A 27,812-nucleotide genomic window follows, 5' to 3' on the forward strand; every position below is an offset into this window, starting at 1 on the left:
TTCATTGGAGCTGGCTTCTCCGTACAGCGTTTGGAACAACGTACCCAGTACAGTTTGTCCTCATAAATCTATTAATGCTGATGGGATGTAATTGTCTCCTGTGAAGCTTTGGGGTGAGACGGGGGCCTGGGGAGGGGAGGGAGCCGGCTGCCGCTCGCTGTCTCTCCCCCATGGCTTGGCCGTGGTGGACTCTGTTCTGAGTGTGTGTGGGTACACATCCATTTTTTTCTCTTCCTTTTTAATGAATGCAGAGGCTTCCATTTCTGAGGGCCCTCTTGTCAGCTTCCAGCTTCTTGTCAAATTCCAGTTTCTAGCAGTTGTTAGAGGTGTAATGAGGCTCAGAGGGAAAAGCCGGCTCATGAGTGAAGGCTGATCTGTGAGCAGAGGGAGTTCAGGGGACCAAGGAGGGGCTGGGTATGTGCGTGCATGTGTGTGTGCATGTGTGTGTGCGTGTAGTATTCTATCACAGAGGAAGCTCAGGGGACCAAGGAGGGGCTGTGTCTGTGTGGGTGCACGTGTGCAGAATGCTAACACTTTGGATTGAATGAAGCATGGCAACCCCTGAGCTAGGTGCTTTATCTGCTTGTCCCAGGTGGTCCTTATAGGCGGCGAGGTGTTGTCGTTCCTGTGTTATCCATGAAGAAACTGAGGCCCACTCGAGGCTCCGAGAGGTCTAGTAGCTTGGGTAGAATGCAGCTTATTAAGTTCAGCGAGCCTGTCCTCATGGCCTGGGGCTTTCCCAGGGCCCCGAGCGCCCCAGATCCTGGCCTCCAGGAGTGCCCCATCCAGCCAGTGCAGAAGCGGGACCTGCAGAGGAGACAGATGGGAAGTGGAGCCTCCCTCCTTGTGACACAGGGTGCTCAGGACAGCCTGACACATTGTGGGAAGCCGTGGGGAGGCCAGAAGTGGGTGTCTGAGCAAGAGTGGAAGACTGGCTGGAGTTTACCTGGCACATGGTGGCTGGGAGAGGTTGTTCCAGACGGTGCAAAGAGCAGGGGCAAACACGTAGGACGCAGGACACCAGGGTGTGGTGGGCAGGGCGGAGACTGCCTGGTTCAGTTCCCCTCAGTGCCCAGGGAGGGGAGGGCTGAAGGGCAGCTGGAACCACTAGTGTGGGGCCTTGCTGGGGCATTTGGACTGTGACCCGGGGCTCTGAGGAGCCAGTGGAAGTTTTGAAGCCAAAGATGAAGAGAAATAAATTTGCATATTTGGAAAATTCATCTTTCATTACAACAGAGACTGGTTTGGAGGGCGCAAGACAGGAGGTGGGGAAGCCTGTGAAGTTTGTGGTGCCCCTGCAGCCAGGATGTCAGGGGAGCAATGTGTGTGGGGTTGTCAAGGCCAAAGCCCTAGTTTGGTACCTGTGTTGAGAAACAGCAGAACTGGTCTGGATTCCACATCCCAGGTTGGAAAAGAAAGTGAAAGTGAAAGTCGTTCAGTTGTGTCCAAGTCTTCGTGACCCCATGCACTATACAGTCTGTGGAATTCTCCAGGCCAGAATACTGGAGTGGGTAGCCGTTCCCTTCTCCAGGGCATCCTCCTAACCCAGGGCTGGAACCCAGGTCTCCTGCATTGCAGGTGGATTCTTTACTGGCTGAGCTACCAGGGAAGCCCAGGTTGAGAGGTCACAGAAAGGGGAAAAAGTCAAAGGGGGAGAAAAAAAATCAGAAAAAGGATAAAGGCAAACAGTGCATTAGGAGACAAATGACAAGAAGTTGTAAAAAGACTTTTATGAAGAGATAAAAAATTTAAAGGCTTACAGATAGGGAATGATGAGGGCTAACACAGTATAAAAGATTTTTTTGTTTAATAGTGTTTTAGAAATTTAAGTGGATCTGAGAATAAAAAGGAAACACTTAAATGAGTTAAGACAAAAACAGATTTCTGGCTAAAAGCAGAACCTAAAGTAGGGGGGAGCAGACGGGACAGCTGGCCACTGAGGGGCCGTGAGGTGCTTGTTCTAGCCATCTGAGCGCTGACAGCTCTGGGGCTGCAGGCTTGGGTGTGGCACCGAGGGCTGGCCCGGGAGGAACCTGGGCAGGTGGAGGGAAAGGGCAGAGGTAAGTGACAAAATGGAGCCTACCTGCTCGGGGACTTCTCGGGCACTGCCCACATCTGTCATTTCTCTTGCAGCAGGGCTGCTGACAGTGTCTGCAAGCCAGACAGGGGCCTCGTGTGGCTCCTCCTTTCATGGTTGGCACCCTGTTCAGACAGGTCCTTGACCCTAGAGTCGAGGTGGTGGCCACCTCGCAGGCTCATCCTGTCCTGTTAGCTGCCAAGGAAGATGGAAGTGGAAAGTCATCCGCAGATCTCGTGGGAGGAGGAGGAGGGGCATCTGGGCTCTGGCCTGGGTGCATTTATTGAGCTCCTCTGTGTGCAGTGGAATGTACTGGGTGTTGCGGGGCACACAGAGCAACAGGGAAGACTTGCAAGACGTATGTGAGCAGAGTGCATGGTAATCTGGTGTCTCATGTGAGGCTGGGGCTCTCTGTGGGATGGGCTGATCATCTGGAATAATGTCAAACAAGGGAAACTGATTCAGGAGGCTCTCATGTCTCCTTTAATTGCTGATCTTGCTGATGTTTTCCTCTATGGGTCACTGTTAAGGAAAAGAGGAGCTGTGTGGAGCTGAAAGAGTGTGAGACTTGGAGTCTGGAAGCCACGGTTCAGTTCTGGCTCTGCCAGTTGTTAGCTCTGTGATCTTGAATGAGTGTAACATCTCTGAGTACCTACTTTCTCAGTTGTAGTTGGATGTCTGCCTGCTGAAGGCCAGGTTGTAGTGGGGATCTATGTGTGTATGAGAGTGTTTCATAAACTGCAGAGCTCTGTGACAGAGCCGCTAGTGACATCTCTAGACTCTGCGTGTTTTGAGGAAGGTGGTGCCTGGTTTCTCCTGATACCTCTCTCAGCACCTCCAGAGTGTCTGGGACACTCAAGAAATGGTAGTTGAGTCAATGGATGAGTTGACTGCATCTCCAGGCATTTTTCAGATTTCATTTTCTAGTGGCCAGACCCTCTCCCTGTCACACTGTTGGGCAGGGAGGTGGAACGTCTGACTGCAATGCAGAACATGTATAGTGGCCTCCAGGCGATGCTGGAGCCAGTGCCAGGCCCCTAGACTTGCTGAGGGTCCTCACTTCGTGACCAGACCCTTTAACTTGGTTTCCAGTCTCTGGGCACAGGGCTTCCTCCAGTGTGGGGCAGTTTGAAGCGCAGAAGCAGAGGCAGACTGGGGGCAGCGCCCATTCCCTGGCGCCCACTCCTCTTCCACTGTGCCCCACGTGTCTGCCTACGCACCCTCGCACTTGGTGTCCCATCCCCATTGCTGGACTCTGCTGACTCCCCACTGCTCCCCGTTTCCTTAGCTCTTAGGGATTCCATGTCCCTCTCTTGTGGGCCCTGGAGAGGCCATATCTGTCCTGTCCACGGCCCGTGTGTGTGCTGGGGCCCCGCCTGGGGTGCTCACTCTTGCTGTTCCCTGTGCCCTCCCGCAGGTCGTCTTCCACGATGTTGGCGTGCTGACAGACAAGCTCTTCCCTGTCGTGGAGGCCATGCAGAAGCACTTCAGTGCTGGCTCTGGGACCTACTACAGCGACTCCATCTTCTTCCTCTCAGTGGCCATGCATCAGATCATGCCCAAAGGTAACCTGAGCAGTGGGGCAGCGGGCCCTGGGCTGTGACTTTGCATCTGTTTTCCCGGCTCCAGCACTGCTGGTGCCCTGTATCAGAGAGCAGACAGAGCTCTACTCCACACGATAGAGAGGGCAGGGGGCAGCCACGCCCTCCATGTACAGCGCTCCCTGCACAGAGACTCCAGGGCAGGGCCCTGGGCTGCACAGCTCCCAGGGCCTACTCATGAGTCCCCCGTGTGAGTTGTGCAGCACCGACATTCTGGGTTGGGGCACCTGGGCTCCAGCCCTGACTGCTCCTCACACACACACACCTCTCTGAGACTCAGTTTGCTTATCTGTAAAATGGCAGGTTGGACTAAATGACCCTGTATGTCAATCTGTGATCCTGATCTTTCTGGTTTGAGCCTGTACTTATCTGACTTTAACTTATCAAACTGAGATGTTAGAAGTGCACATTATGACTTAGGAGGACTTTTTCTGAAACTCTGATGCACAATTAAAGTATTTTCTGGGCTTTGGTCCCTGTGGGGCAGAAGAGATGGATTGTCTGGTCTGTGATAGGTCGGCCTTGTGTGGAAGCGCCGGCAGGTTATCCTTGGACTAGAAGCCTTGTAGGGGGTTGGGGTCTCATTTCGTGGGGTATACCAGGCTTCTGGGTTCTTCTCCTCCAAATAGTCTATGATTGAATCTGGGGCCCTGGGTATTGGCCCCTGCCCACCCCTATTTCTAGCCACAGTGAGCCATGAGCTGAGCTTTGTCGGGGTGAGGAGGGGAGTTCTGGGATCTTGGGGTAGCAGCTCTCCAAACTGTGACCAGGCCAGGTGGGACCCAACAGCCCAGTGGACAGCCTGGTCACTTGGGAGGTCTCTGCTCCTGCCCAGCAGCCCCGAGTGGGAGAGGAGCTGAGCACCACTGCCCGAATTCCTGGTGAAGCAGGAACTCAGGAGACAGAGGCCAAGGCTGGGTTCCTGTTGGCAGGTTGTCCTAGTATAGGATAATCTAGCCCATCCATCTTGGCTGAGACTTTGTCTCCCTGGGGCAAGTTCCTGCACCTGCCTGTTCTCTTAGATGTCAGGCGAGGGCTCAGGGAGCTTCATGAGTGCGGGTCCGAAGAGAGAGGGGACTCACTCACCTGAAGGGCGCGGGAGGAGAGCTGACATTTGTGATGCTGTGGGGAGACCAGGTGCAGCTCCAGCAGTGCCCCGAGTCCCCCACAGCCCTGGAGCTCACACACGTGTGAGCTGACCAAGGAGTTGAGTGACTGGCAGTCACTCCTCTCCCCTCGGGTGGGCAGGTGTGATTTCTCTGGGCAGACCCTGTGCAGGTGCTGTGGGCATCTCAGCCTGCAGGAAGCTGTGGCCCTGCCCTCCTGGATTCCAGGGAGCAGACAGATATAGGTGCTGGTCCCAGCTGTGCTGCTGACCCCGTGTGCCTTTGCTGAGACCTCAGTGTCCCCACCTGGAATTGCAGGAGCTGACCTAGTGAAGAGTCTAGGCTTCCAGGAATCGCCCTAGGAGATTTTGTAGTTCTGGGGAGCAGAGAGAAGAGGGGTTTTACCCTTCTTTTACCCTTCTTACCCCCTCTCTCTCCCACCTGTGCTTCACTCCTTGCAGTCCATTTTGGTCGCTGTGTAGAGCAGGCTTGAGAGCAGGATTCTATTTGGTCAAAGGGTTTTGTGGTTAAACTAGCAATTTGAGATTCTCGACCGGATGGGCCTTAAGGGCCTGCCCAGTTGTGCTGTCCAGGATGCACGATTGGCCTTGAATGAAGCTCTGTGACAGAATGCGTGATGAAGAACATCAGGAGATCTGGGGGGAGGCAGGCCTCCTCCCTCCCTCCCTCCCTCATCAGCTGGTAGGTCTCTGCCCATCACGTGCTAAACTCTAGGCCAGGTCATGCTTTGGGGCACCCAGAGGGAGGGGCTCGTCAGGAACACGGTGTGAACTCTTAAGTGCAGATGACAAGAATTAGGGACCCAGGCTCCACTCTCTGCCTCGATGACTGTGGTTAGGGACCCAGGATGCTTCCTGTCTGCTTCACTGACTCTGCCCTGCCCAGTAGCCTGGCCCTGTCCCTGGGCCCACATCTGCAGAGAAGAGTCTGTGGCCTGGGCCTTGCTGTCTGGGCAGTAGATATCCCTCCACGTGCTCCCTGGCCCTGGGGGCCCAGTGTCAGGAGGTGGGGATGGTGCTGTGTGAGATGTGCCGACCCAAACACAGACACTTTTCTTGGGTTTTTAGGTGAATGATGCCAGAGGTTCATTTATCCATCCACCCGAAGTCTGCTTCCTAAGAAGCGCATTATTAGGAGTTACTAAAGTTTGATAATCATAAAATGAAGCAAGCCGTCCTGGAGTTCTCCCACGGAGCTTGGGTGTTTCCGCCCAGCAGTCTGGCGGCTGCATAACACTTGGCAGTGTTGCAAACTCCTACTGGGCAGAGCCTTTGGAATTCCTGTGATTTTCGGAAGGAGTTTTGTTTCCAAAGCAACATTAGTGCTGTCTTGAGTTTGTCCTGTCTCTTTATTGCTGCCTTTTTTGTTTTCATTGTTTTCAGTCATAGAAATTGCTATTGTCTTGTACTTTGTTGATGATTTTGTTCTTGTGTAATTGCCACATTCTTGCTATTTTGGTTTATTTTGTTTCTTTCTCAGTGTTCTTTTTTCTCTGGGAAAGTGAGAATGGGATGTGGGTGGATCATAAACCTTTGGTCTCACCCAGGAGGGCTGGTTCAGAAAAGCCTGTGTTCCCCTGAGTTACATCTCAGGAAGTCCTGTCTGGAGTTTGTCCCCCAAATCCAGGTTATTTCTGTGTATTGAAGTAACGTCTCTCTTCCCCTCCCCCTTATAAAAAACAGTTAGTTAGCATTAGTCATTCAGTCGTGTCCGACTCTTTGAAACCCTGTGGACTGTAGCCTGCCAGACTTCTCTGTCCATGGGATTCTCCAGGCAAGAACACTGGAGTGGGTTGCCATTTCCTTCTCCAATGCATGAAAGGAAAAGTGAAAGTGAAGTCGCTCAGTCATGTCCAACTCTTCGTGACCCCATGGACTTCAGCCTACCAGGCTCCTCCGTCCATGGGGTTTTCCAGGCAAGAGTACTGGAGTGGGTTGCCAACATCACCGCTTTGTTAATTCTCTGAGTATTTCCTAATATCTTCCCAGCACATAGCTTTTAAAAAATTTAGGCAAAGTAGAAGTTGGACTACATATTTAAAGCATTATGAGTCTTTCTTATATATTAAAGTATGAAATTCAACCTTCATTTAAGCTGAAAAATTGAAAGAAATGGTACAAGTATCATGACTTATTCAGTTAATGTCACTCATCACCATTTTCTATGTAATCATAGTCTTTGAAAAATTTTTGAATGGTTCCATTGAGTAGCTAAACCTTAGTTCGCTTTGTCATTTCTGTATTCTCAGCTACCTAGACGTTTTCTGTTTTTTTCCTACGATCATAAATTACACTGTGATGACTGTCCTCATGTATAAGGATTATTTTCTTTAATTAGGATGATTTCCTTAGGCTAGCTCCCTGCAGGTGCAATTCATCGGCCAAAATTAGCCTTACAAAGCCTGCCTGTGTTGGCTGCCTCTGCCCCAGGGTCTCAACGAGCATGGGCAAGGTTCTGTACAGTTTCCCAAGCCCGTTGATGCCTGGCCTCTTGGAAGGACCCAAGGCAGCCGCGTATGAACTTCAAGGCGGTTGCTGTCCCCACTTGACAGGAGAGGAAGCGAGGAGCTGGGGGAAAGCTCCTTCTCTGAGTTCTGGGATGAGCTGGGCCTCCCCTTGGGTTCCTGAGGCCTTGACCCTGGCTCATCCTGATGGCACAACCTACGTGCCAACCTCTCAAACCCGCACAGCCCCCTGAGGCTTCCAGAGCCTGGCCCCTCTTCTCTTCTGGGCCCCTTGCTGCAGCCCTGCAGTGGGGGGCCTGGCTGGGCTGGGTGGTGATGGTTAGCCCCGTGTGTGTTACCCTGACCATCCGCTCCTCTCAGATCACGTCCGCAGAGAGCATGAAGGCACCTTGCTGGTGGATCGTGCTGCCTCTGATTTTGGTCAGACCTTGTGTCTCCTTCCGTTGCTTGTTGGAGGGGCCACGTGCGACTAGCTGCTCCTGCTGCTCACACTTGCCTACCCATGTGTCCTATGCAGACACTCGGCCTCTCTCTGCTCCTCACTCACACCCACAGGGCTTTTATCTCCTGTCAGTAGTGTTGGGCTTGTCACCATTGGAAGCATCTTATGCAATGGAAAAGAAAATATTTTTTTGCCCAACTGGAGGCGGAGGGTGCAAAGAGCAGCTTCCTTCTGTGTCACATGGCTCCAAGGAGCTCTTGGCTCTGGCTTAGAGACACCAGGCCATAAAAACAGCCCTTACCTAGACTGAGCCATGATGCCTGGTCCGTGGTGGGAAGGGAAAGGCAGGTGCCCACACGGTCAGCAGTGTGTAAGGCTGGCCACAGACCCCAGGAGACTTTCCTGGAAGGCTCTCTTGTCCTAGGGTCAACGCTTTGCCAATAGATATCCTTTGCCAAGGGTCTGGTGTTTGCATGACCTGGTGCTAGGCACTGCGGGTGTCCCAGAGATGTGTGCTGGACTCATGACGGTGGGGTGGGCGGCACAGTCCAGTGACGAGGCAGGACGTCATGAAGACCGCAAGGGAGATGCACACAGGGCTGAGCATTCAGAATCAGAAGAGTCACAGGCATTTAGAAGGAAGGAGGAAGGCTTCATGGAGGAGGTGGAACTTGAGGTGGGCTTTGAAGGGTGGGTAATTTCATTGTGTAGAAACAGGTAATGAGCAGTTCAGGCAGTTGGAAAGAGTGTGGTGAGTGTTTGGGAGATAGCACACTGCCTCCATTGACACACACATTAGGGCGCATGTTGGGAAACCGTGAGAGAGAAGGTGGGTGGGGAGGTTGGCATATGCCAGGGGCTTGGATGCCAGGCTGGGGGGCTGGCTCCTCACACATGGGGCAGAGCCTCTGTGAGCATCTGGCAGGGAGGTCCTTGACCAGATCCATGCTTTAGGAGGTGTCTGAGGCTGGGAGTGGATTATAGGGGGAGATGGTGGGGCCCAGCACATATCTTTACTGAGTGTCCATTGGCTGGACAGGCTGGGAGGGACCACGGGTAGACTCCCTGGCTTCATGTGGCAGCTACTCTGGATGTGCGTGTGTGTGCACACATGTCACATACGCAAGGGGAACTGCAGAGCCAGGTGAGACCTGAGAGGCATCCCAGCGTTTGCACAGCCCCGCTCTTTCCATGAGACCCAGGGAGGAGGTGGAACGTGAGGTGGGCTTTGAAGGGTGGAACTGCAGATACTGCTACAGTGGCTGCTGTGGGAACAGTTATGAACTCCCTCCAGCTTTTAACAACTCTGTGGGTTAAGAACGGAAGGAAGTAAAGAACTTATGAGACTAGACAAAGCAGACTGATTTATGAGCTCATCAGCCCTGTGCAACCAGTGCAGGTATTCCTGCCCTGGGGCCTCTTGCCTGTAGTCCTTTGCACTTTAGCGTGAATTAGCCTCCAGTCCCATTGCTTTCCTCTGAGCACTGAATGGAGACAGATAGCCCATGAGAATGAGATGAATGTGTGAAATAATGACAAATGAGGTTGAGGGAAAGGTGGAAGGAAGGAGGAAAAGAGGATTTTGAAGCTTGGTGCACTTCTGGGGTCTTTTGGAGACAGGCTCAGGCTTGTCTTGAGAAACCTCAGAGGCCAGGCAGAAGGAGCTCAGGAGGAGGGAGGCCCACGGCCTGATTAGACCCTGGTGAGGCCTCAGTCCTGGGAAGTTCGAGGAGACCCTGCTCTTTTCCGCTAGTACTTTCCCTCCTAGGCCCCATGAGTCTGGCCCCCTTGGGCCCTGGAACCGGGCCTGGATGATAGAGTTAGCATTAGCATGCTATGCATCTATCTGGCTTCTGAGGGCCTAGCCTAGGCAGCTGACTGTTTTTACCATGGTGTCTGTTGGAGCAGGGGTATAGGAAATTCTGAGTGAGCCTTAGGCAAAATCAGCTCCACAGCAGATAGACCTTAGGCCGCAGTGGAGTCTGGCCAGCTGCTTGTTCTGGTCTGTGTGTTATGGGGTCATGTTAGCAGGGACCTGTGTTCCTGCTGGGACCTGTTGGTTTCCCTGCCTGCAGTTGAGGAATAAAGTTGTGCACAGCCTGTGTCTGCACGGAGGTGGGCTGGACCACCTCTCCTGTCTTGGCCTGTGCTCAAGGCATTGGCACCTCTGGGCTCAGGATTTCCGAGGTACCCCTGGGCTCAGGATTTCTGAGGTTGATGCTCGTGGGCTGTGCTGGCTGCACTGGCTTCTGGCCCGCTCTGTGTGCTGGAGGGGACTCAGGTGGGGTCATCCTTGGGGTGTGGGGACTGTCCCTCGCAGTGGCTCTGCTTGGGGCACACTGTGGAGGGGGCATTTGAGATGAGGACATGGGTGTCCTCTGCCTGTCTGGGGACAAAATCTCCTTTAATCACAACCTTTCATCTTTATAGAGGATGTTCATGTCCACCTATACTGGGGGGAGGTGGTGCAGGAGGCACTGTGACCCCACTGTGACCCACAAGGGAATTGAGGCACAGAGAGGGGCAGAGACCTTCCCTGGGTCACAGAGCCTGACTGAGCAAGGACATGGCTGACTCTCAACCAGCGCTCATCAGGGACAGCCCCACACTTTCGCAGCTTGGGTGAGAGGCCGGCCCAGCTCTGCTGCTCAAGTGTCCAGGCTCACCCTTCAGGCTTGCCCTTGGGTACAGTCCAGGGAGGGTTCACATTTGCAGAAGCTTCAGTTTGCTCATGAGTCAGTCAACCAAAATTTGAGGGCTGGCTTTGCTCCAGCACTGTTTCTGGGGCTTTGAGTAAGGAGAGAAAGTTCAGTGTTGCCTCTTTCCCCTCCAGGCTCAGCTTTCCCATCTGTGAAGTGGGGATGCTTTTCCCTTGGTTCCAGGGCTGTTGTGGGGAAAGGTCAGTGTGGGAAAGTACTGACTTCACAGTGAGTCGCTGCTGATTATGATTCCTTCGTTTTGGCATTTCTTCAGGTCAGTTGCTCCTAAAGCAGTGGTTCCCAAGTTTTACTATCCAGGGACCCCACAGCTGTCTAGGTCACCAATGGCTATCTCTCCCATTTGTTCCCAGGAGAAAACCAGTGCCCAGCTTGGGGGAAAAGACTGTGCTGGATGGGTGTGCTGGCCAGAGAGGTGGGATCTGGCCAGTTGTCAGCTCCGGGCTGGAACAGGGCGTCGTGTTGTCCTTTGCTGTGACCTTATCATCCACAGGAGGTTGTGTACATCCCAGAGAGCAGGGGTTGTCAGAGCAGATGTATTATCTAGTTGAAGCCTCCTAACAGTTCTGTGGTGTAAGCAGGAATTGACATCCCAGTTTTATAGATGGACACTACGGTGTCCAGAGAAGTGCGGGGATTTGACCAAGTCACCTGCTGACTAAGAGGCAGGACTGGGATGAGGATCTTGGCTGTCCCGCTCCCGCTGTCTCCTGGCCTCAGTTTCCTCACTCTTTAGCGAGCATATCGGGCTCCATCATCTCCTTGGTCCTTACCAGCCAGGCATTCGCTCCCTCAGTATACATACCCTGAGTTTATCAGCCATGCAGGTGGTATATGTGTGTATTTTTTATATGTTTCACAGTTTTCAAATTGGTGGATACTCTTCCTATCTGTGTGTGTGTGTCTGTCTATCTTCTTGGCTCTAGCTTCTCAGGATCCCCTTTGATTCTCAGCACTCTGGGCCTGTGCATCTTCTGCACGTCGGTCTCCCTATCTAGTCTAGGCTAGTCACTTTTTAAAAAACCAATAGACTTTATTTTTTAGAACAGTTTTACACCTATAGAAAAATGTGAGCATAGCACTGAGAGTTCCCATGTGCTCCAATTTTCTTATTATTAACATATTACATTAATGTGGTACATTTGTTACAATTAATAAACTGATATTGATACATTCTTATTATCTAAAGGCCACACTCTTCAGATGCCCTTAGTTTTAGTCTAAGGTCCTTTTTCTGTCTCAGGGCCTACTGTGTGACTCTGGCCAAGTTGCTGAACCTGCCTAGGCCTTGGCTTCCTTGTCTGTAAAATGGAGACAGTAACAGTTCACAGCTCAAGGGGTTGTTACAAGAATTAAATGAATTAGTATACTTAATAGGCTTAGAACAGTGCCTGGAACATGGTGAGGTGTTAGCTTGTCTCCTCTCTGGATCACTCTGTAAAATGAGGATGAGAAAATTCAGAGGATTAAGGAGATAAAAGGCAATGGCACCCCCACTCCAGTACTCTTGCCTTGAAAATCCCATGGACGGAGGAGCCTGGTGGGCTGCAGTCCATGGGGTCGCTAAGAGTCGGACATGACTGAGCGACTTCACTTTCACTTTTCACTTTCATGCATTGGAGAAGGAAATGGCAACCCACTCCAGTATTCTTGCCTGGAGAATCCCAGGGACGGGGGAGCCTGGTGGGCTGCCGTCTATGGGGTCGAACAGAGTAGGACACGACTGAAGCGACTTAGCAGCAGCAGCAGCAGCCCTCAGCACTGTGCCTGGTTCGTGGTGCGCACCCAGTAACTGGCAGTATAAGACGTGCCTCCAAACAAAGCACCAAAGTGTGTGGGGCTGGAGGCACTCTCAGACTCTTAGGCACCCAGTTTTGCCTTTTGGAAGGAGCTTCTGATGTGGGAGAAGGGGATTTTCTGGATGAGCCTGGGCAAGTCATGTGACCGCTTATCTCCCAGGTGAAGACGCCCATCTCTGACCTGCCTTCCTCTCAGGGTTACTGTGAGCTGGAAATGGAGTAATGCAGCTTAAAATGCTTCTCCCCCCACCTGCAACACCTTTTCCACCAGCTCCCAGCATCAGAGCATCTGAAATCTGTGCAGTCCTAGCACATTATCAATACCGTCAGCCCCATACCGCTCCTGCTTCCTAGCGACATCTGCGTGTATAAAGATCGGGCAAATGCAAAATGCTGTCAGCTCCCTGAAAGTGCAGGACTTGGGCCCACAGCGTCTTCTGCCCCAGAGTCACCTTTCTGAAACCTCGTGTGATGCTTGCTGTTGTAGAACAGAATGAAAAGGTGACTGGTGATGAGTGGAGGGTGGCCCAGCCCTGCCTGCTCCCGGCGCCCCCTTCTCCTGGCATCATGGGTGCCATCACCCTTGAGCACCATTCTTTCAGCCATCTCTCCAGGGGGCCTTGCTGTCCTGAGGCTGAAGGTAGACAGTTGGACTCTAGTGAGGACATTTTGGGATCCACTTTGGGTCAGTGGTGCTAGATGGAAAAGGCTGGTGTGAATCATGGGTAATTTGTGCATCGATGAATCTCAACCCAGGTTCACAGGTCCACGTGAAAAAGAATGGAGTCCAGGTTGGAATGCCTGCAGGTGGGGGATAAAACCGAAGTGGGAAGATCCAGACTGACAGCTCTCATTCATTCCTGCTTTGAAACACTGAGGTCATTGTGCAGCCTTTTGCAGAAAGCTTTTAAAATTCCATCTTTTTCTTTTTTCCCCCTTAGGTGAAATTTGACAAATGTAGTAAAAGCTATATTCAGTTTGGATTTCTTTGTTCTGTGCTTTTTGTGTTTTCACTCACTACCGTGGGGGGTCGTTAATGTTCCCCACTATTCTCTCCTAGCAGTTTTATAAAAGAGAGAAGGCTTTTAAGGCTGGTTTATGAAACTTTATAACTTTGTTCAGTTAGAACTCAAATCAGAAAACTAGTCAATAACCAATGTTTAATCATCCATCAGTGAAGCGGACCTGTATCTACCAGGAGGGGTCCCATAGGGGGATGTACGTGAATTCTGGAACCTGGGGTGCAGTGGAGAGCGGTGGGGATCCTGAGGGGGCCTCTTCTCTGTCCTGACCCCATCAGCCTCAATAGTGAGAGAGAGCAGAAACAAGGGGCCCACTAAACTCACTGATGCTGTTTTGATTGGTTTGCCAGCCCCTGGAATCCTTTATGGGAAAGGTGGCAGCTGTACCCACAGTTAGTCCCATGGTCTCTGCTTGCTTCAGGGGTGAAGTGGCCTCAGGGGTGGTTTAGCATGGACGTGAGGTCAGCACCCTGATGCTGGGAAAGATTGAGGGCAGGAGGAGAAGGGGACGACAGAGGATGAGATGGTTGGATGGCATCACCGACTCGATGGACATGGGTTTGGGTGAACTCCAGGAGTTGGTGATGGACAGGGAGGCCTGGTGTGCCGCAGTTCATGGGGTCTCAAAGAATCGGACACGACTGAGCGACTGAACTGAACTGAACTGAGGTTAGCAGACCTGGGTGTGAGTTCCTGTTCTGTCCCCACTATCTGGCTGTCAGGGCAGGGGGCTCTCTCCCTCCCTTGATTCCTCCCTTGAGGACAGCAATGGAGACTGACCCTAGGACCCTGCTTGCTAGTGGGCGTGGTCACTGTCAAAAGTCTCATGCGTGAATGTGGCTTCCCATCTCTCTGGAGTTTTCTTCTGGCTCCTGAGACTGCAGAAGTGGGCAGGAACAGGGCTGCCTCAGCAGGGTGCGGGCCGGGGGGCACCGTTTCCCCGTCTCTCCTGCACCCACTCCAGCTTACTTGTATGAGAGGAGAGTGAGGTCCTGCTGAGGCTTTGGGCCTCAGCCACATTCTCCAACCTGGTTTGTGAGAGCATCCTGCATCGCAGCCCAGCAATGACAAGGTGGTACTTGAGTTTCCCACCTGCTGTGACTGCCAGGGTGTCTTAAATATCTCAGGAGCTGCCTCAGGAGGAGGGGCCACTGGGCTTCTCCAAGTTCTCCGGGCAAAGTAACATCTAGGGCCGCCTAACCCCTAACAGAGCCTCTGGGTGAACAGCCTGACTTCTCAGTATTTCTGACTCTTTGTTTAGAAAATGGGGTAACTGATTACACAAATGTCAAAACGTTGCGTGGGGACTGAGCTGTGGCCTGAAGAGCCTTAGTTCCTGGAACTAATAACACGGGTCCCTGGTGCTTTTACTCCTGGAGGGTCCTGTGCACGTGAGCACATCAAAGCTCTGACAAGTGCTGTGTCTATTTTGTGGATCACCTCCGTACACCAGAGCTGACTCACTGCCTCGGTACTTTTTAATCTTAAGGCTGTTTAGAACTGCCTGGGGATGAAGTCCAGCAGCTTCTGATAAATTGCATAGAAACTGCATGTTCTTTGTGGGTGAGTCACCACAGGAGCTTGGACCTTCTGAACGAGCAGTTCTTGATGGGTTGCTGCAGCCTTGAGGAAGCACGGTGGGTCCTGACTCCAGCATTCAATGTGTCTGGAGGGGTGGGGGTTCTCCTGCGGAAGAAAGCAGAAGGAAAAACAGATCCGCAGGAACTTGCCTGAGTGAAGACATCTGAGTAAATACTGCACAAAGGTTACACACGTGTGTCCAGTGATCACAGTGAAAACTGTTTGCTGGCAGCTCCTATGGAGCAAATTTGAGGCACTTCGTCTTCTTATTTGGAAGAGGGAGAACTGAGCAGATTTCTCATAAAATGTTAAAAATAATACTGTGACAGTGACCACATTCTATTAACTTAATGCTGGAGGCTGTTTGTAAGTTAATGAAAACAGTTGCCAAATTGAACAGTAATACCTTCCATTTTGGTCTCCCCATTAGGTTCTATCTTTTGACTTTTCAAGATCCTCACTTAAATTCTTGGCCACTAGTCAAAGGCATCAGCTAGTGTTTATTGCTATCAGGAGGTTTATTTTTGACGTCTCGTCATCTGTGACAGGTCCGCTGTCTGCTGCCATATGCAGGGCGCTGGATGGGTGCTGCTGGCTTGCCTTCTGGGGGTGCCTCTTCTTATTGAGGAGAGAGCTCAAGAGGGTGGGTGCTTACAGAGCCTGAAGTCAGAGGTCAGCAGCCTGGCCCTGGACTGTGGGATTATTTGCACGGAGAATGGAACAGATACCAGGACTTCTGCCAGTGTTCAGAGGGGAAGCTTCCTTGAGAAGGATGAGGCTTGTGCCAGGCCTTGAGGCCTGTGGGGTTGAGGGTGGGAGGAGAAGGGCAGGCATTCTGGGTGAAGGATGTGCCACACAGCCTGGGTCTCAGCCTGCGCAGAGGCCAGCCTGCCCTGGGGATGCGGCCCCTTCAGGTGGCAGCAGATCCCAAGTCCCTCAGTTCGGCGTGCCCAGCAAGCACCTCTGGGGTTGACATTAAGTACATGAAGGAGCATCTTCTCCTTGTCCCTGTCCTTGTGCATCACCCCCTGGCAGGAGGAGACCCGATTTCTCTACACAAGCTGTGTAATTGCTGATGACCAGGTCCTACTGTGAAGCATCTCAGTCTGAATCTCTGGCTTGCTCTTTTTTCCTTTTGTACTCCTTACTGTGTCTCCTGGACGTCCTGGAATGTTCCTGGCTGGGGCTAGGCCTTCAGAGAGAGAGAGGAGAAAGAGAGAGCACTGCAGGGATTAAAGCTCCCACTACTCCTGTTGGTCACCCCCCGCTCACCCATCCGCCTTCAGCAGTTTCTTGGTGCTCCCCAACAGCCATGCTCTCCTCCATCCAGAGTGGCTGCCTGAAATAATTTGTGGTCAGACGTGCACTCAGCTTTCCTACTTCCTGGCCTTGCTTGGCTCTTCCTTTGGCCTGGAACGCTGCCCCATGTACCCAGTCACCACTCTGTCCGGCAGAAGGGCCCCTAGAGGGCAGGCTCCCCAGGCATGCAGGTTGTCCACAGGGCAGCCTCTGCCTGGACCTTTGGAGGGTGAAAAGCTTTTGAGAGTCCTGTCAGGTGTGATGGGACCTGACGTGAGCCTGAACTTTTTTGTAAAATCTGAAAGCCTTTGGTAGATGGAAGGGGGTGATTCCCATCAAGGATGGGTAAGAACTCTCAGTAGGGAAGGGACTCCAGTGAGTACAATCAGCCACATGGGTGCAGAGTCCTGATGGTAAAAGGCTGTTTTTCTCCCAAATTATGGAACGAGTCGCCAGTCCAGGTTCGATGCACGATACTGGATGCTTGGGGCTGGTGCACTGGGACGACCCAGAGGGATGGTATGGGGAGGGAGGAGGGAGGAGGGTTCAGGATGGGGAACACATGTATACCTGTGGCGGATTCATTTTGATGTTTGGCAAAACCAATACAATATTGTAAAGTTTAAAAATAAAATAAAATAAAAAAAAATAAAAGGCTGTTTTTTTTTTAAAATTATTTGGCTGTGTTGGATCTTAGTTGCAGCATGGGGGTTCTTTAGTTGTGGCCTGCCGACTGCCGAGCATGTGACCACCAGGGAAGTCCCAGACACAGTGCGGTCTTAGAGCTTCTCTGTCAGAGAGCTATCACAGGTAGCTCTAAAGGTGGCCTTCAGTTCAGTTGCTCAGTCGTGTCCGACTCTTTGCTACCCCATGAACCGCAGCATGCCAGGCCTCCCTGTCCATCACCAACTCCCGGAGTTCACTCAAATTCATGTCCATTGAGTCGGTGATGCCATCCAACCATCTCATCCTCTGTCGTCCCCTTCTCCTCATGGCCTCAATCTTTCCCAGCATCAGGGTCTTTTCAAATGAGTCAGCTCTTCGCATCAGGTGGCCAAAGTATTGGAGTTTCAGCTTCAACATCAGTCCTTCTAATGAACACCCAGAACTGATCTCCTTTAGGATGCACTGGTTGGATCTCCTTTTGTCCAAGGGACTCTCAAGAGTCTTCTCCAACACCACACACCTTGGCTTTTTTTCCCTCACACCAGCTTGTTGCCTTGGTTCAGGACTGATTTCTTAACCAAGTTTAGCTGGTTCCTGACGTAGTCTCACTCCCTTCATAGGCTCTGGGACATAACTTTCCCTGAGAGGTGAGGGAGATTGTGGGGTCCGGTGGGTGATGGGGAGAAGGCAATGGCACCCCACTCCAGTACTCTTGCCTGGAAAATCCCATGGACGGAGGAGCCTGGTGGGCTATAGTCCATGGGGTTGCTAAGAGTTGGATACGACTGAGCGACTTCACTTTGACTTTTCACTTTCATGCATTGGAGAAGGCAATGGCAACCCGATCCAGTGTTCTTGCCTGGAAAATCCCATGGACAGAGAAGCCTGGTGGGCTGCCGTCTATGGGGTCGCACAGAGTTGGACACGACTGAAGTGACGCAGCAGCAGCGGGTAATGGTTTTCCCTCTGCATTAAACTGGGGTAGTCAGGTTCAATGTTGCTTTTATTTTTATTTTTTTAAAGCATCATCTATCACATAATAAACTATGTCCTTTATAGTCATTAATCACACACTGTGAAATTGGGTAACTAAGGGGCTTGGGCTTGGGCTAGGAGTGAACTTTTGACTGTGAGTTGGTTTGGTGGCTAATCTCTAATAAGCTCCCTCATTCAAGCCCTCTGACGGGATGTCCTGGCCCTGATGACCTCCCTGGAGCCCTGCCTAGATATGCTCTTCCTCTTCCCTCTCTTCTTCCTCTTTTATGAGAAAGCGAGACTCCTGCAAGTCAACACAGGGGGAGGGATTATTATGGGAGGGGCTGGAATGAGAGAGTTTGGAGCTTGGGGCAGCTCTGGGGACCCCTCTGTTCTAGTGATTCTTTCTCTTTCTGTCACTCTCATAATCTCTGTTTCTGTCTATACTTCTCCATTTTCTTCTCTCTATGTTGCATTTTTAAAACATTTTTTTCCGTTCCCACGGAACTGAAGCCTGTGTGGGACTTTGGTTTGGTATGACTTCCCCATAACAGGCATCATCATTGGGTATTTTCCATTTCAGATCCTGAAAGAGAATCTTCTGGCCAGCCCACAAGCCTTGAATTGTTGAATTTTTTTTGTCATCAATCCAGTCCGCTGGGACCAGAGCAAGTGGGACCATGTGGTCCCAAACCTGGCCACCTGGGTGTGGGAAGGGACAGGTATGTGATTTGCCAGTCTCGGATACAGAGGATCTGTCCTGGAGGGGAGGGCAGAGGGAAAAGATATGCATCAGACGTGGGTCATGCTCTCATAACTATTTTCTAGTGAAGGAATGAAACATTCCTGTTGTACAAATGGATGGACTTAGGGGTGTCGTAGGGAGTCATTGATTCCCACTTCTTGGTGTTCAGGCCCTTCACTTGAGCTGGACTTTCTGACTGCTAACATATACAATATGGCAAAGCTTCTGAGACGGTTATACATAGTCTTGGCTTCCATCTTGGATATCTTTTTTCTCTGTGAGCCCCTGCCCTGGAGGAAGCTGGCTGTTCTGTTATGTGCTCCCCTGTGGAGTAGCCTGCATGGCAAGGAATTGATGTCCCTGGCCAATAGCCTAGAGGATCTGAGGCCCACCAACAGCCACAGGAGTGAATGCTGGGATGGTTGCAGCCTGTGAGCCAGAGGCATTCAGCTAAGCTGTGGCTGAATTGTCTTAGAAGCTGTGAGATAGTGATTGATGTTTTCACTGGCAGCAAGATAACTGATCCAGGGCATATAAGCACAGTTCTGTGAGAGGGTAAAGGAGGGTACACCTTTAACCAAGGAATTTTGGGAAGGCTTTAAGAAGAATGTGACATTTGGTGCAGTCTGTCTTTTTTCCCTGGACTGGTGGCGTGGTCGCCTGTACAGAGGGCAAGGAGGACGATCTGGTAGTCCTGTTTTCCAAGGTGAATCAGATGAACACACTGTTTTTCTGTTGTTTGGCCTCTGAGAACGCTTGTATCTTCTGTCAACGAAGTACAGGGTTTGCTGTTTCCTTGAGCCTCCCACTCAGCCTGACGGGTGGCATCTCTGGTGAAGGTTGGGTTTCCTGGGCCCCAAGGGCCTCCATCGTGGGCTGCTTAGCACCCGACACTGGTTAGAGAGTGAGAGCTTCGAGTGCACAGCTTAGCTGGATGCCTCTGGCATCTGTTTCTCTTTCTTGCTGATGGTGTAGCCTTAGGCAAGGCAGTGAGTATCCTTTCTGGGTCTTTTTAAAAATTTCTGCACCATTTATTATGAAAAATTCAAATATATACAATAGTAGAGTAACAAACTCTCAACCAGTTTCAAAAGTTATCAGCTCATGGCCAATCTTATTATATCTCTAGTCCACTGCCTTCTCACTCAACCCTGGGTTGTTTCAGAGTACACACTAGATATCATATTATTTTATACTTTGACAAATAAGTACTTTTTGTTTACATAAACACAGTATCTCATTACATTTAGCACAATTAACAATAATTCCTTATGTAATATTTAAGCAGTGTTCACATTCTTCACTTGTCTTAGAAATATGTTTTTATAGGATTATGCAAGTCAGGATTCAGACAAGGGCTACATGTCTCTGAAGTCTTTCACTTTCTCTTTTTGTAAAGTAAACTTTTAAGTTTGTGATACTTGTAGATGAACAAGTAGTTGTAAGAAAGAACATAGAGATGCTTCACCCACTTTCTCCCAGTGGTACCATCTTGCAGGACTACGTACCCTACACCTAGGATGCTGACACTGATGTAGTCGAGACTCCATCATCAGCATTCCATTATGAGGCTCCTTCATGCTGCTCTTTTATAGCCACACCCACTCCCCACATCCCCACCTCACTCTTGACAACCATTAATCTGTTTTCCATTTCTATACCTTTGTCATTTCAAAGAATGTTATATAAATGGAATCATAAAGTATGTAACCTTTTAAGAATGACTTTTTCCCACTCAACATAATTGTCTGGAGATTCTTTAAAGTTGTTGCACGTATCAGAATGCATTCCTTTCTACTGCCAAGTACTCCGTGGTATAGATATGCCCTAGTTTGTTTTACCATTCATACATTTATGGACATCTAGGTTGGGCTTCCCTGGTGACTCAGATGGTAAAGCGTCTGCCTGCAATGCGGGAGGCCCGGGTTCAATCCCTGGGTTGGGAAGATCTGCTGGAGAAGTAAATGGCAACCCACTCCAGTACTCTTGCCTGGAAAATCCCATGGAAGAGGAGCCTGGTGGGCTACAGTCCATGGGGTTACAAAGAGTCGGACACAACTGAGTCACTTCACAGTCACACAGGTTGTTTCCAGTCTTGGGTTATTTTGAGTAAAGCTGCTGACACTTTTGTCCAAATTTTTATATGTGAATATAAATTGTTATTTCTCTGGAATAAATGCCTGAAGGAATCGTTGTTGAGTCACTAAGTCGAGTCTGACTCTTTGTGACCCCATGGATTACAGCAAGCCAGGCATCCCTGTCCTTCACCTTCTCTTGGAGTTTGCTCAAATTTATGTTCATTGAGTCAGTGATGCTATCTAACCATCTCATCCTTTGCCATTCCCCTTCTCCTTTTGCCTTAAATCTTTTCCAGCATCAGGGTCTTCCAATGAGTTGGCTCTTCACATCAGGTGGCCAAGGTATTGGAGCATCCTCTTCAGCATCAGTCCTTCCAATGAATATTTAGGGTTGATTTCCTTTAGGATTGACTGGTCTGATCTCCTTGCTGTCCAAGGGACTCTCAAGAGTCTGCTACAGCACTATAGTTCAAAAGCATCAATTCTTTGGTGCTCAGACTTCTTTACAGTCCAGCTCTCACATCCATACATGACTACTGGAAAAGCCAGAGGTTTGACTATATTGTCAAATATAGTCTTTGCCATCTTTGCCATCACTTTGTTGGCAAAGTGATGTCTTTGCCTTTTAATAAGCTGTATACATTTGTCAGAACTTTTCTTCCAAGGAGCAAGCGTCTTTTAATTTCATGGCAGCAGTCACCATCAGCAATGAATTTGGAACCCAAGAAAATAAAATCTGTCACTGCTTCCACTTTTTCCCCTCTATTTGTCATGAAGTAATGGGACAGATACCTTGATTTTAGTTTTTTGAATGTTGAATTTTAAGTCAGCTTTTTCACTCTCCTCTTTTACCCTCATCAAGAGGCTCTTTAGTTCCTCTTCACTTTCTACCATTAGAGTGTTATCATCTGCATATAGGAAGGAATAGTAGCTGGGTCTTATAGTAGTTCCATGCTTAGTTTCTCAAGAAATTGCTAAGCTTTTCCAGAGTGGCAGTACCATTTTACACGCCTACCAGACATATGTGAATATTTGCTGAGTCTCTCTTAATCTACAGATCTTTCCTTCTGCCTCTATTTTCTACTCTACCAATTGGGGATTAAAAACTTCTCCTCTGATTGAGCATAAGTCTTGGCATGCTTCAGTTGGTACATGTGAAACTGCTTTATAAACTCTCCATAACTGGGACTTTTGGTGCTTCTCTTTTGTGGGGTTTCTGAAATGGCATCACAGTATTTTAGGGAAGTAGGGTAGATGCTTCCTGACTATCTGCCCTTATGTTTCCCAGCCTGGCTGGATTCTGCAGGGCAGGTGGGTCATCAGGGTAGCTGCATGTCACACACGTTTAGTACAGCTTGGCTGTACTGAAGGAGATGGGGACTGGGAATGAGATACGCAGGTTGCCCGAGCAACCCTCGAGCCCGCAGTCCCCGCCCACCACCACCCCTGCTAGGATGGGTCCTCTAGTCACCTCCCATCTTCCTCGACCTGGCCAGCAGTTCTGACCAGAACATAGCGATGCCAGCGTGTAACATGAGTGTGTGCACGTGCATGCTGTTCTTTTAGCCACAGATCCACACCAGATTTGCTTAAGATGATGACAGTTTCTAGAATACCGTGTGCAGCAAATTCCAGGTCCTATTAGTAACAAAAATGTTGGGCTTTTTTCAAAGTGCTTTCTTTGTCTCCTCCCTTGTGTCTGCCATAACTGTCATTTCCTGTGTCGTAATCCTCCCCCATCACTTGCTGAGCTGTTGACCGATGTCCCTGACGTTAGTGGGAGCCTTTGTTCCAGGGGCTGACCTGACTAAATGTCCCCAGGTTCCTGTGTGACCTCAGACAAGAACCACAGCAGCTAGCTTCCTAGCCTCCAGCTCCTTCAGCATCAAGAGTGACAGTCCCAGCGCACCACGGCGGGGGGCTGTGAAGAATCAGAAATAGATTTACGGAAAAACACTGCATGAAAGAATCGTGTTGGAGAGACGCTAACAGCAGAGAGGATGGTTTTTTCAGGCTGTTTGCACCTTATTTTGAATGCCTAACGATTGTTAGATCTCTACTCTCTGTGTTCTAGAAGATGAACTTTCAGTGTTGTTAGATTCGCTCCTTCTGCGGGTTCTCTCTAGTGCCAGCACGCTGCCCTTTTGCATTGCTATCTGCCCCAGGCCTTGGGTTGGGGTTGTGTCTGTTGCTCTTTCAAAGGCTATGTGGACCCAGAAGGGTTTTCAGTGGGGTGCAGGGGTGGGTACAAGTCATTCAGTTAGCAAATAATGGTGTGAAGGTCTGGGAGTGGGGGGGCCCTGGCATGGGTGTTCACATCCAAGCAGCACAGAGGTGTGAGCAGGAATGCAGCCGCAGGTTTCCTTGGGGTTGCTCTGCACAGAACCTGCTTGTTCCCGGCTTATTGTCCCTGACACACCAGCCCTTTTGGGGAGCAGGGGCTCTAGGAGCCAGCTCTTGCCTTGTTGACACTGCCCTTCTTTGGGCCACTGTGACTATGCAGTGGCCTTTCTGGGTGATCACTGAGCAGCAAGCTTGGGGGCCCTGAGGGCCAGGGGGCACATGGTTTATCACAGTCCCTTTCACTTGTGTCTTACTTTCTGTAACACTTTATCAACACTCGCCGTGGACTCGGTGGCCTGTGTGAAGTGCTCAGATGTAGTCTTCATGGCTGTTGGCCCCACAGAGCTCCCAGGCTAGTTCGGAGGACACTCCATTCCCGATCATCCCTCCCAGTCGCCCTGCCCCTGCTGTATTCTCGCTGCCATCTCCTTGGGTCAGATCCTTGTTGTAAAGTGCTATAGTAATGATAGATGTCATGATTTAGAGAAGTCTCACCTTGTGCCAGGCATGTGCTGAGTGCCTTACTATAATGTTTTATCCCCTGTTAGCCCTGAGAAAGGCATAATTCCCTACTTTACAGGTGAGAAATCTGGGCCCAGGAGGATCAGGTGAATTGCCCCAAGACACAGCTTTGATGGGAGAGCTGGACAGAATGTGAACTGCCTGACTCCAGGGCCTGCTCTTTACCAGTAAAGGGGGGTTGGATGATCTGTAAACCTGGCAGGACTTAGCTGAATGTTGCCGTGGACACCTTCTTTCTCACAAGTAACTCTCAAGGACAATGAACAGTGCACAGCTCAAAAGAACCAAGCACAAAAAAAGCAGGGTACAGTGAGTGAGAACTGGCAGAGAGACAGCAGAAGTAGACCCTTTAGGAGTTCAGGTGTTGGAATTATCATACTCAGATCACAAAAAAATGTATGTTAACTAAGTTTGAAGAAACAGAAGACAAGCCTGAGAATACCTGCAGGGAGCTATAAAAAAAATACACTGATATATTTGAAAAACAACCGAACAGAACTTTTAAAAATAAAGAATACAGTAATCAAAGCAAAAAGTTCTGCGTGGTCAATTAGAAATCTCTTAAAAATGTAGATTTTTAAAGGTAACCGGTGCACAGATTCCTTCTTCCTTCTTTATCGCAATTCTACTCCCCACCTCAAGTGTGAGCTTTGTAAATAGATTGGTATGTTTCATTTTAAGCTTTTTTTTCTGTGCATTTATGAACATACACGTCAATATACAACAAAAGGTTTTTATATAAATGAGATTTACTTTTTTCCTCCATTTGATAACTGATATACCTTTAGATATGGATACATATAGATTTACCACATTGATGGAACTCATTTAAAATTTTTGTTGTCTTATTTTCAACCACCTCCACGTGGTAGAATATTCAGAATACACAAAAGGGTATACAAAGATATGGATATATATCTATATCTTTGTGTGTGTGTGTGTGTGTATATATATATATATATATATATATAAAAGCCTTTTTACTCTCATCTCTGCCATCAAGTTCTCAACTCCCTGGAAAGGTTCTGTACATTATTTATTTATTTATTTTTACTTAATATGTCTTGTTGATATTTTCAAATCAGTATATTTAGGGCTTTTTATAGTTTTTTTAAATAGCTTTTATAGCATTCTTTTTACAGCTACAGAGTATTTTTATTAAAAACATTTTTGTTGAAGTATAGTTGATATACAATGTGTTAATTTCTGCTATATGGCAAAGAGATTGTTTTATATATATATATATATACACACACACACATACACACACACATTCTTTTTCATGTTTTTTCCATTATGGTTTAATCACAGGATATTGAGTATAATTCCCTGTGCTGTATAGTCGGACTTTGTTTATCCATTCTATATATAATAGTTTGCATCTGCTACCTCCACCCTACAGAGTATTTTATGTATGGAATTTAATTTACTTAACTAGTCCTTATTGATGTACTTTTAGATTATTTCCAAATTTTATTATGAAAAACAACTCTGCAGTTACTACCTTGTTCACTAGTAATTTTACACGTATGCGGAATTTTGTTGGATGAATCCTTGAAAGTGAAATTGTTGAGTCAGAGGTGTATGCATTTAACATTTTTGTGGATGTTGCCAAATTGCCCTCCATTATGTTTATATTAGTTTCTAAATCTACAGCATTAATGAGATTGTCTGTTTACCCATTCTCAGCTCAGAATGTACGCAAACTATTTGAAATTTGCCAATTTATAGGTGGAAAATTATATCTAATAGAACATTAGTTTTACTCAGTGAAATAGGGTCTCCTTTAATATGGTAAGAACTACTGAATTTCCTTTTCTCTGAACTATTTATATTCTTTACCGGTTTTTCTGTTGAGTTGTTGATTTTTTCTTACTGATTTCAAACAGCTCTCTACCTATTAAGGAAATTAGGGTATTTTTGTCCCCGATATACATTGAAAATATTTTTTTAATAGTTCATTATCTTTAGACTAATTTTTTCCTCCCATGAAGTCTAAAAATAATTGTGTGGTCAGGTACGTCAGTCCTTTGTGACTTTTAGATTTTGTATCATACCTAGTAAATCTTCTTACTCCAAGATTATAAAAAAACATTATTTCATGATTTTTGATGAAGCAATTTGTATATTGTGGTGTGTTAATAGAGGATGAGATGGTTGGATGGCATCCTGGGTGTTCATTGGAAGGACTGATGTTGAAGCTGAAACTCCAATACTTGGGCCACCTGATGCAAAGAGCTGACTCATTGGAAAAGATCCTGTTGCTGGGAATGATCGAGGGCAGGAGGAGAAGGGGACAACAGAGGATGAGATGGTTGGATGGCATCACGGACTCAATGGACATGGGTTTGTGTGGACTCCGGGAGTTGGTGATGGACAGGGAGGCCTGATGTGCTGCGATTCATGGAGTCACAAAGAGTCGGACACGACTGAGCAACTGAACTGAACTGAACTGACCCAATGGACATGGGTTAGGGTAGACTCTAGGAGTTGGTGATGGACAGGGAGGCCTGGTGTGCTGCGATTCATGGGGTCACAATGAGTCGGACACAACTGAGTGACTGAACTGAACTGAACTGAACCGACTCAATGGACATGGGTTTGGGTGGACTCTGGGAGTTGGTAATGGACAGGGAGGCTTGGCGTGCTGCTGTTCATGGGGTTGCAAAGAGTCAGACAAGACTGAGTGACTGAACTGAACTGAATAGAGAAATGAACTATTATTATCGATAAGAATTGTTCTGGCCTACTTTTTTCTCTGAATTCATCTAAAGGAACTTTTCTTTTGAGGTGACTCAAGTGAGTGACTCTGAATACAGAAGTTTGGAAGTGAATGAGCTGATAGTCTGAGGAGATCCTTTTAGCTTGGTCTTGTGGATTCCAAATCGATAGTGTTCTCTTCATCTTTGGGGGCTGCTGGCAGCCTGGACATGCCAGCCTATACATATAGGGGTATGCATATAGAAATTTAAGGGAGGATAGACAGGATGGTGGTAGTGGAACCACGTGCCTAAGGATTCCTCGTCCCAGAACAGGGCTCAGATGGGCACTATCAGCATTCACTTCTGAGATTCTTTTTCTTTTAATTGACAGCTTACATTTGAAGACTTTTTAATGTATTCCATCAAGTTACTGCCAATTTTTTTGGCCAGGGACCTAGTTGGTCTCCTTAAGGTCACATTGCAGTCTCTGTCATATTCCACTGTGTGTTGCTTGTAGGGTTAGTTCTAAACAGTTCTGTTTATTTCTTTTGTTTTCACATTGTTACGTTCTCTCTTTAGCCCTTTGTGCTGACAGTTGGAACAAAGTGAGATTCAACACTCCAGAAACTTGTTCCAAGTATGAAATTGGCCTCATCTAATTCCTTTGTACTCATGGCTCTTAGTGCCCAGTTACCTGTGAGGATAGAGGAGAGGAGCAGAGAGGTGCTACATCCCACACTCAGAATTAAACAGAATACCAAGGGTCTGGATCTCTCTGGGCCTCGGGTTATGATGCCTTTATCCCTTGGCCATTCAGGTTCTGTGAGCTTTAGATGGCCCCTGGGACATGTATTGGACCAGCCAGGATAGGTGTTCTACTTGAGATAGCCCATGGTGTGACAAGCCAGTGGAGTGAACTCAAGCCAGAGTCCTTGTGAAAGGGAAGCTTGAGACTCCAGTACAGTTTCTGAGTCCAGAAGGGCAGGAATGAGGTCATCAATGAGGAATAGCACCAAGACAAGACTTGAGATGAAGTGATCAGAAAATGGGAAGAAGGATATAGGACAGTCAGTGCTCATTTTTGTTGGCACATGGTTTGAGAGAGAGTTAAGATGGCTTAAAGGCAGAGGGTTGAGGTGGATTTGTAGAGACAGGTAACTTTATGGAATGTCCCAGAAGCAGCTGGGTAAAGGTATGTGCTGGGCTTCCCAGGGTACCCAAAACACCTCTCTTTGCAGGCATGGAGCGTCCTTCCCAACAGTCCTCACCTCTTCCAGCCAATGATTTGAAAGGCTGTAGGCTTGACACCTTCTTTGTAGAGAAACTTAGAAGTCAGATGACCTTTAATAAGATGCTGGAAGCAATGCTTGTGATCAGCCAGGTTAGCTCTTAACAAGAGGGTGGATCAGAGTCACCCAGGAGTGTTTACAAAATACTTAGCCTGGGTTCCAGCACTTAGAGACTTTGTTTTTTAATTGAGGTGAATTTTATATGCAGTGAAAGTAGAAATTTTTGACTCAGTAGGTCTGGGGTTGGATCCAGACAGGATTATTTCCAGAAAGTACTCTGGGTAAGTCTAATGTCCATCTCCAATTGAGAACATGTGTTCACTTCACCCCTAAATATTACTGATGGGGAGACTGAGGCCCAGA

General features: G+C 48.7%; 1 protein-coding gene across 2 annotated transcripts in view; it reads left to right on the forward strand.

Moving 5' to 3' along the window:
* The window catches only part of XXYLT1 (xyloside xylosyltransferase 1), a 173,927-nt gene that overhangs the window by 25,086 nt on the left and 121,029 nt on the right, over positions 1–27,812 (forward strand). For both annotated transcript variants that reach the window (XM_019957663.2, XM_070789569.1), the window contains exon 2: positions 3,495–3,642. In XM_019957663.2, the coding sequence (XP_019813222.2) occupies positions 3,495–3,642 (148 nt within the window). The remainder of the gene's footprint in view (positions 1–3,494; positions 3,643–27,812) is intronic.

The sequence above is a fragment of the Bos indicus genome, chromosome 1 (assembly GCF_029378745.1).
Source record: "Bos indicus isolate NIAB-ARS_2022 breed Sahiwal x Tharparkar chromosome 1, NIAB-ARS_B.indTharparkar_mat_pri_1.0, whole genome shotgun sequence".
Taxonomy (NCBI): domain Eukaryota; kingdom Metazoa; phylum Chordata; class Mammalia; order Artiodactyla; family Bovidae; genus Bos; species Bos indicus.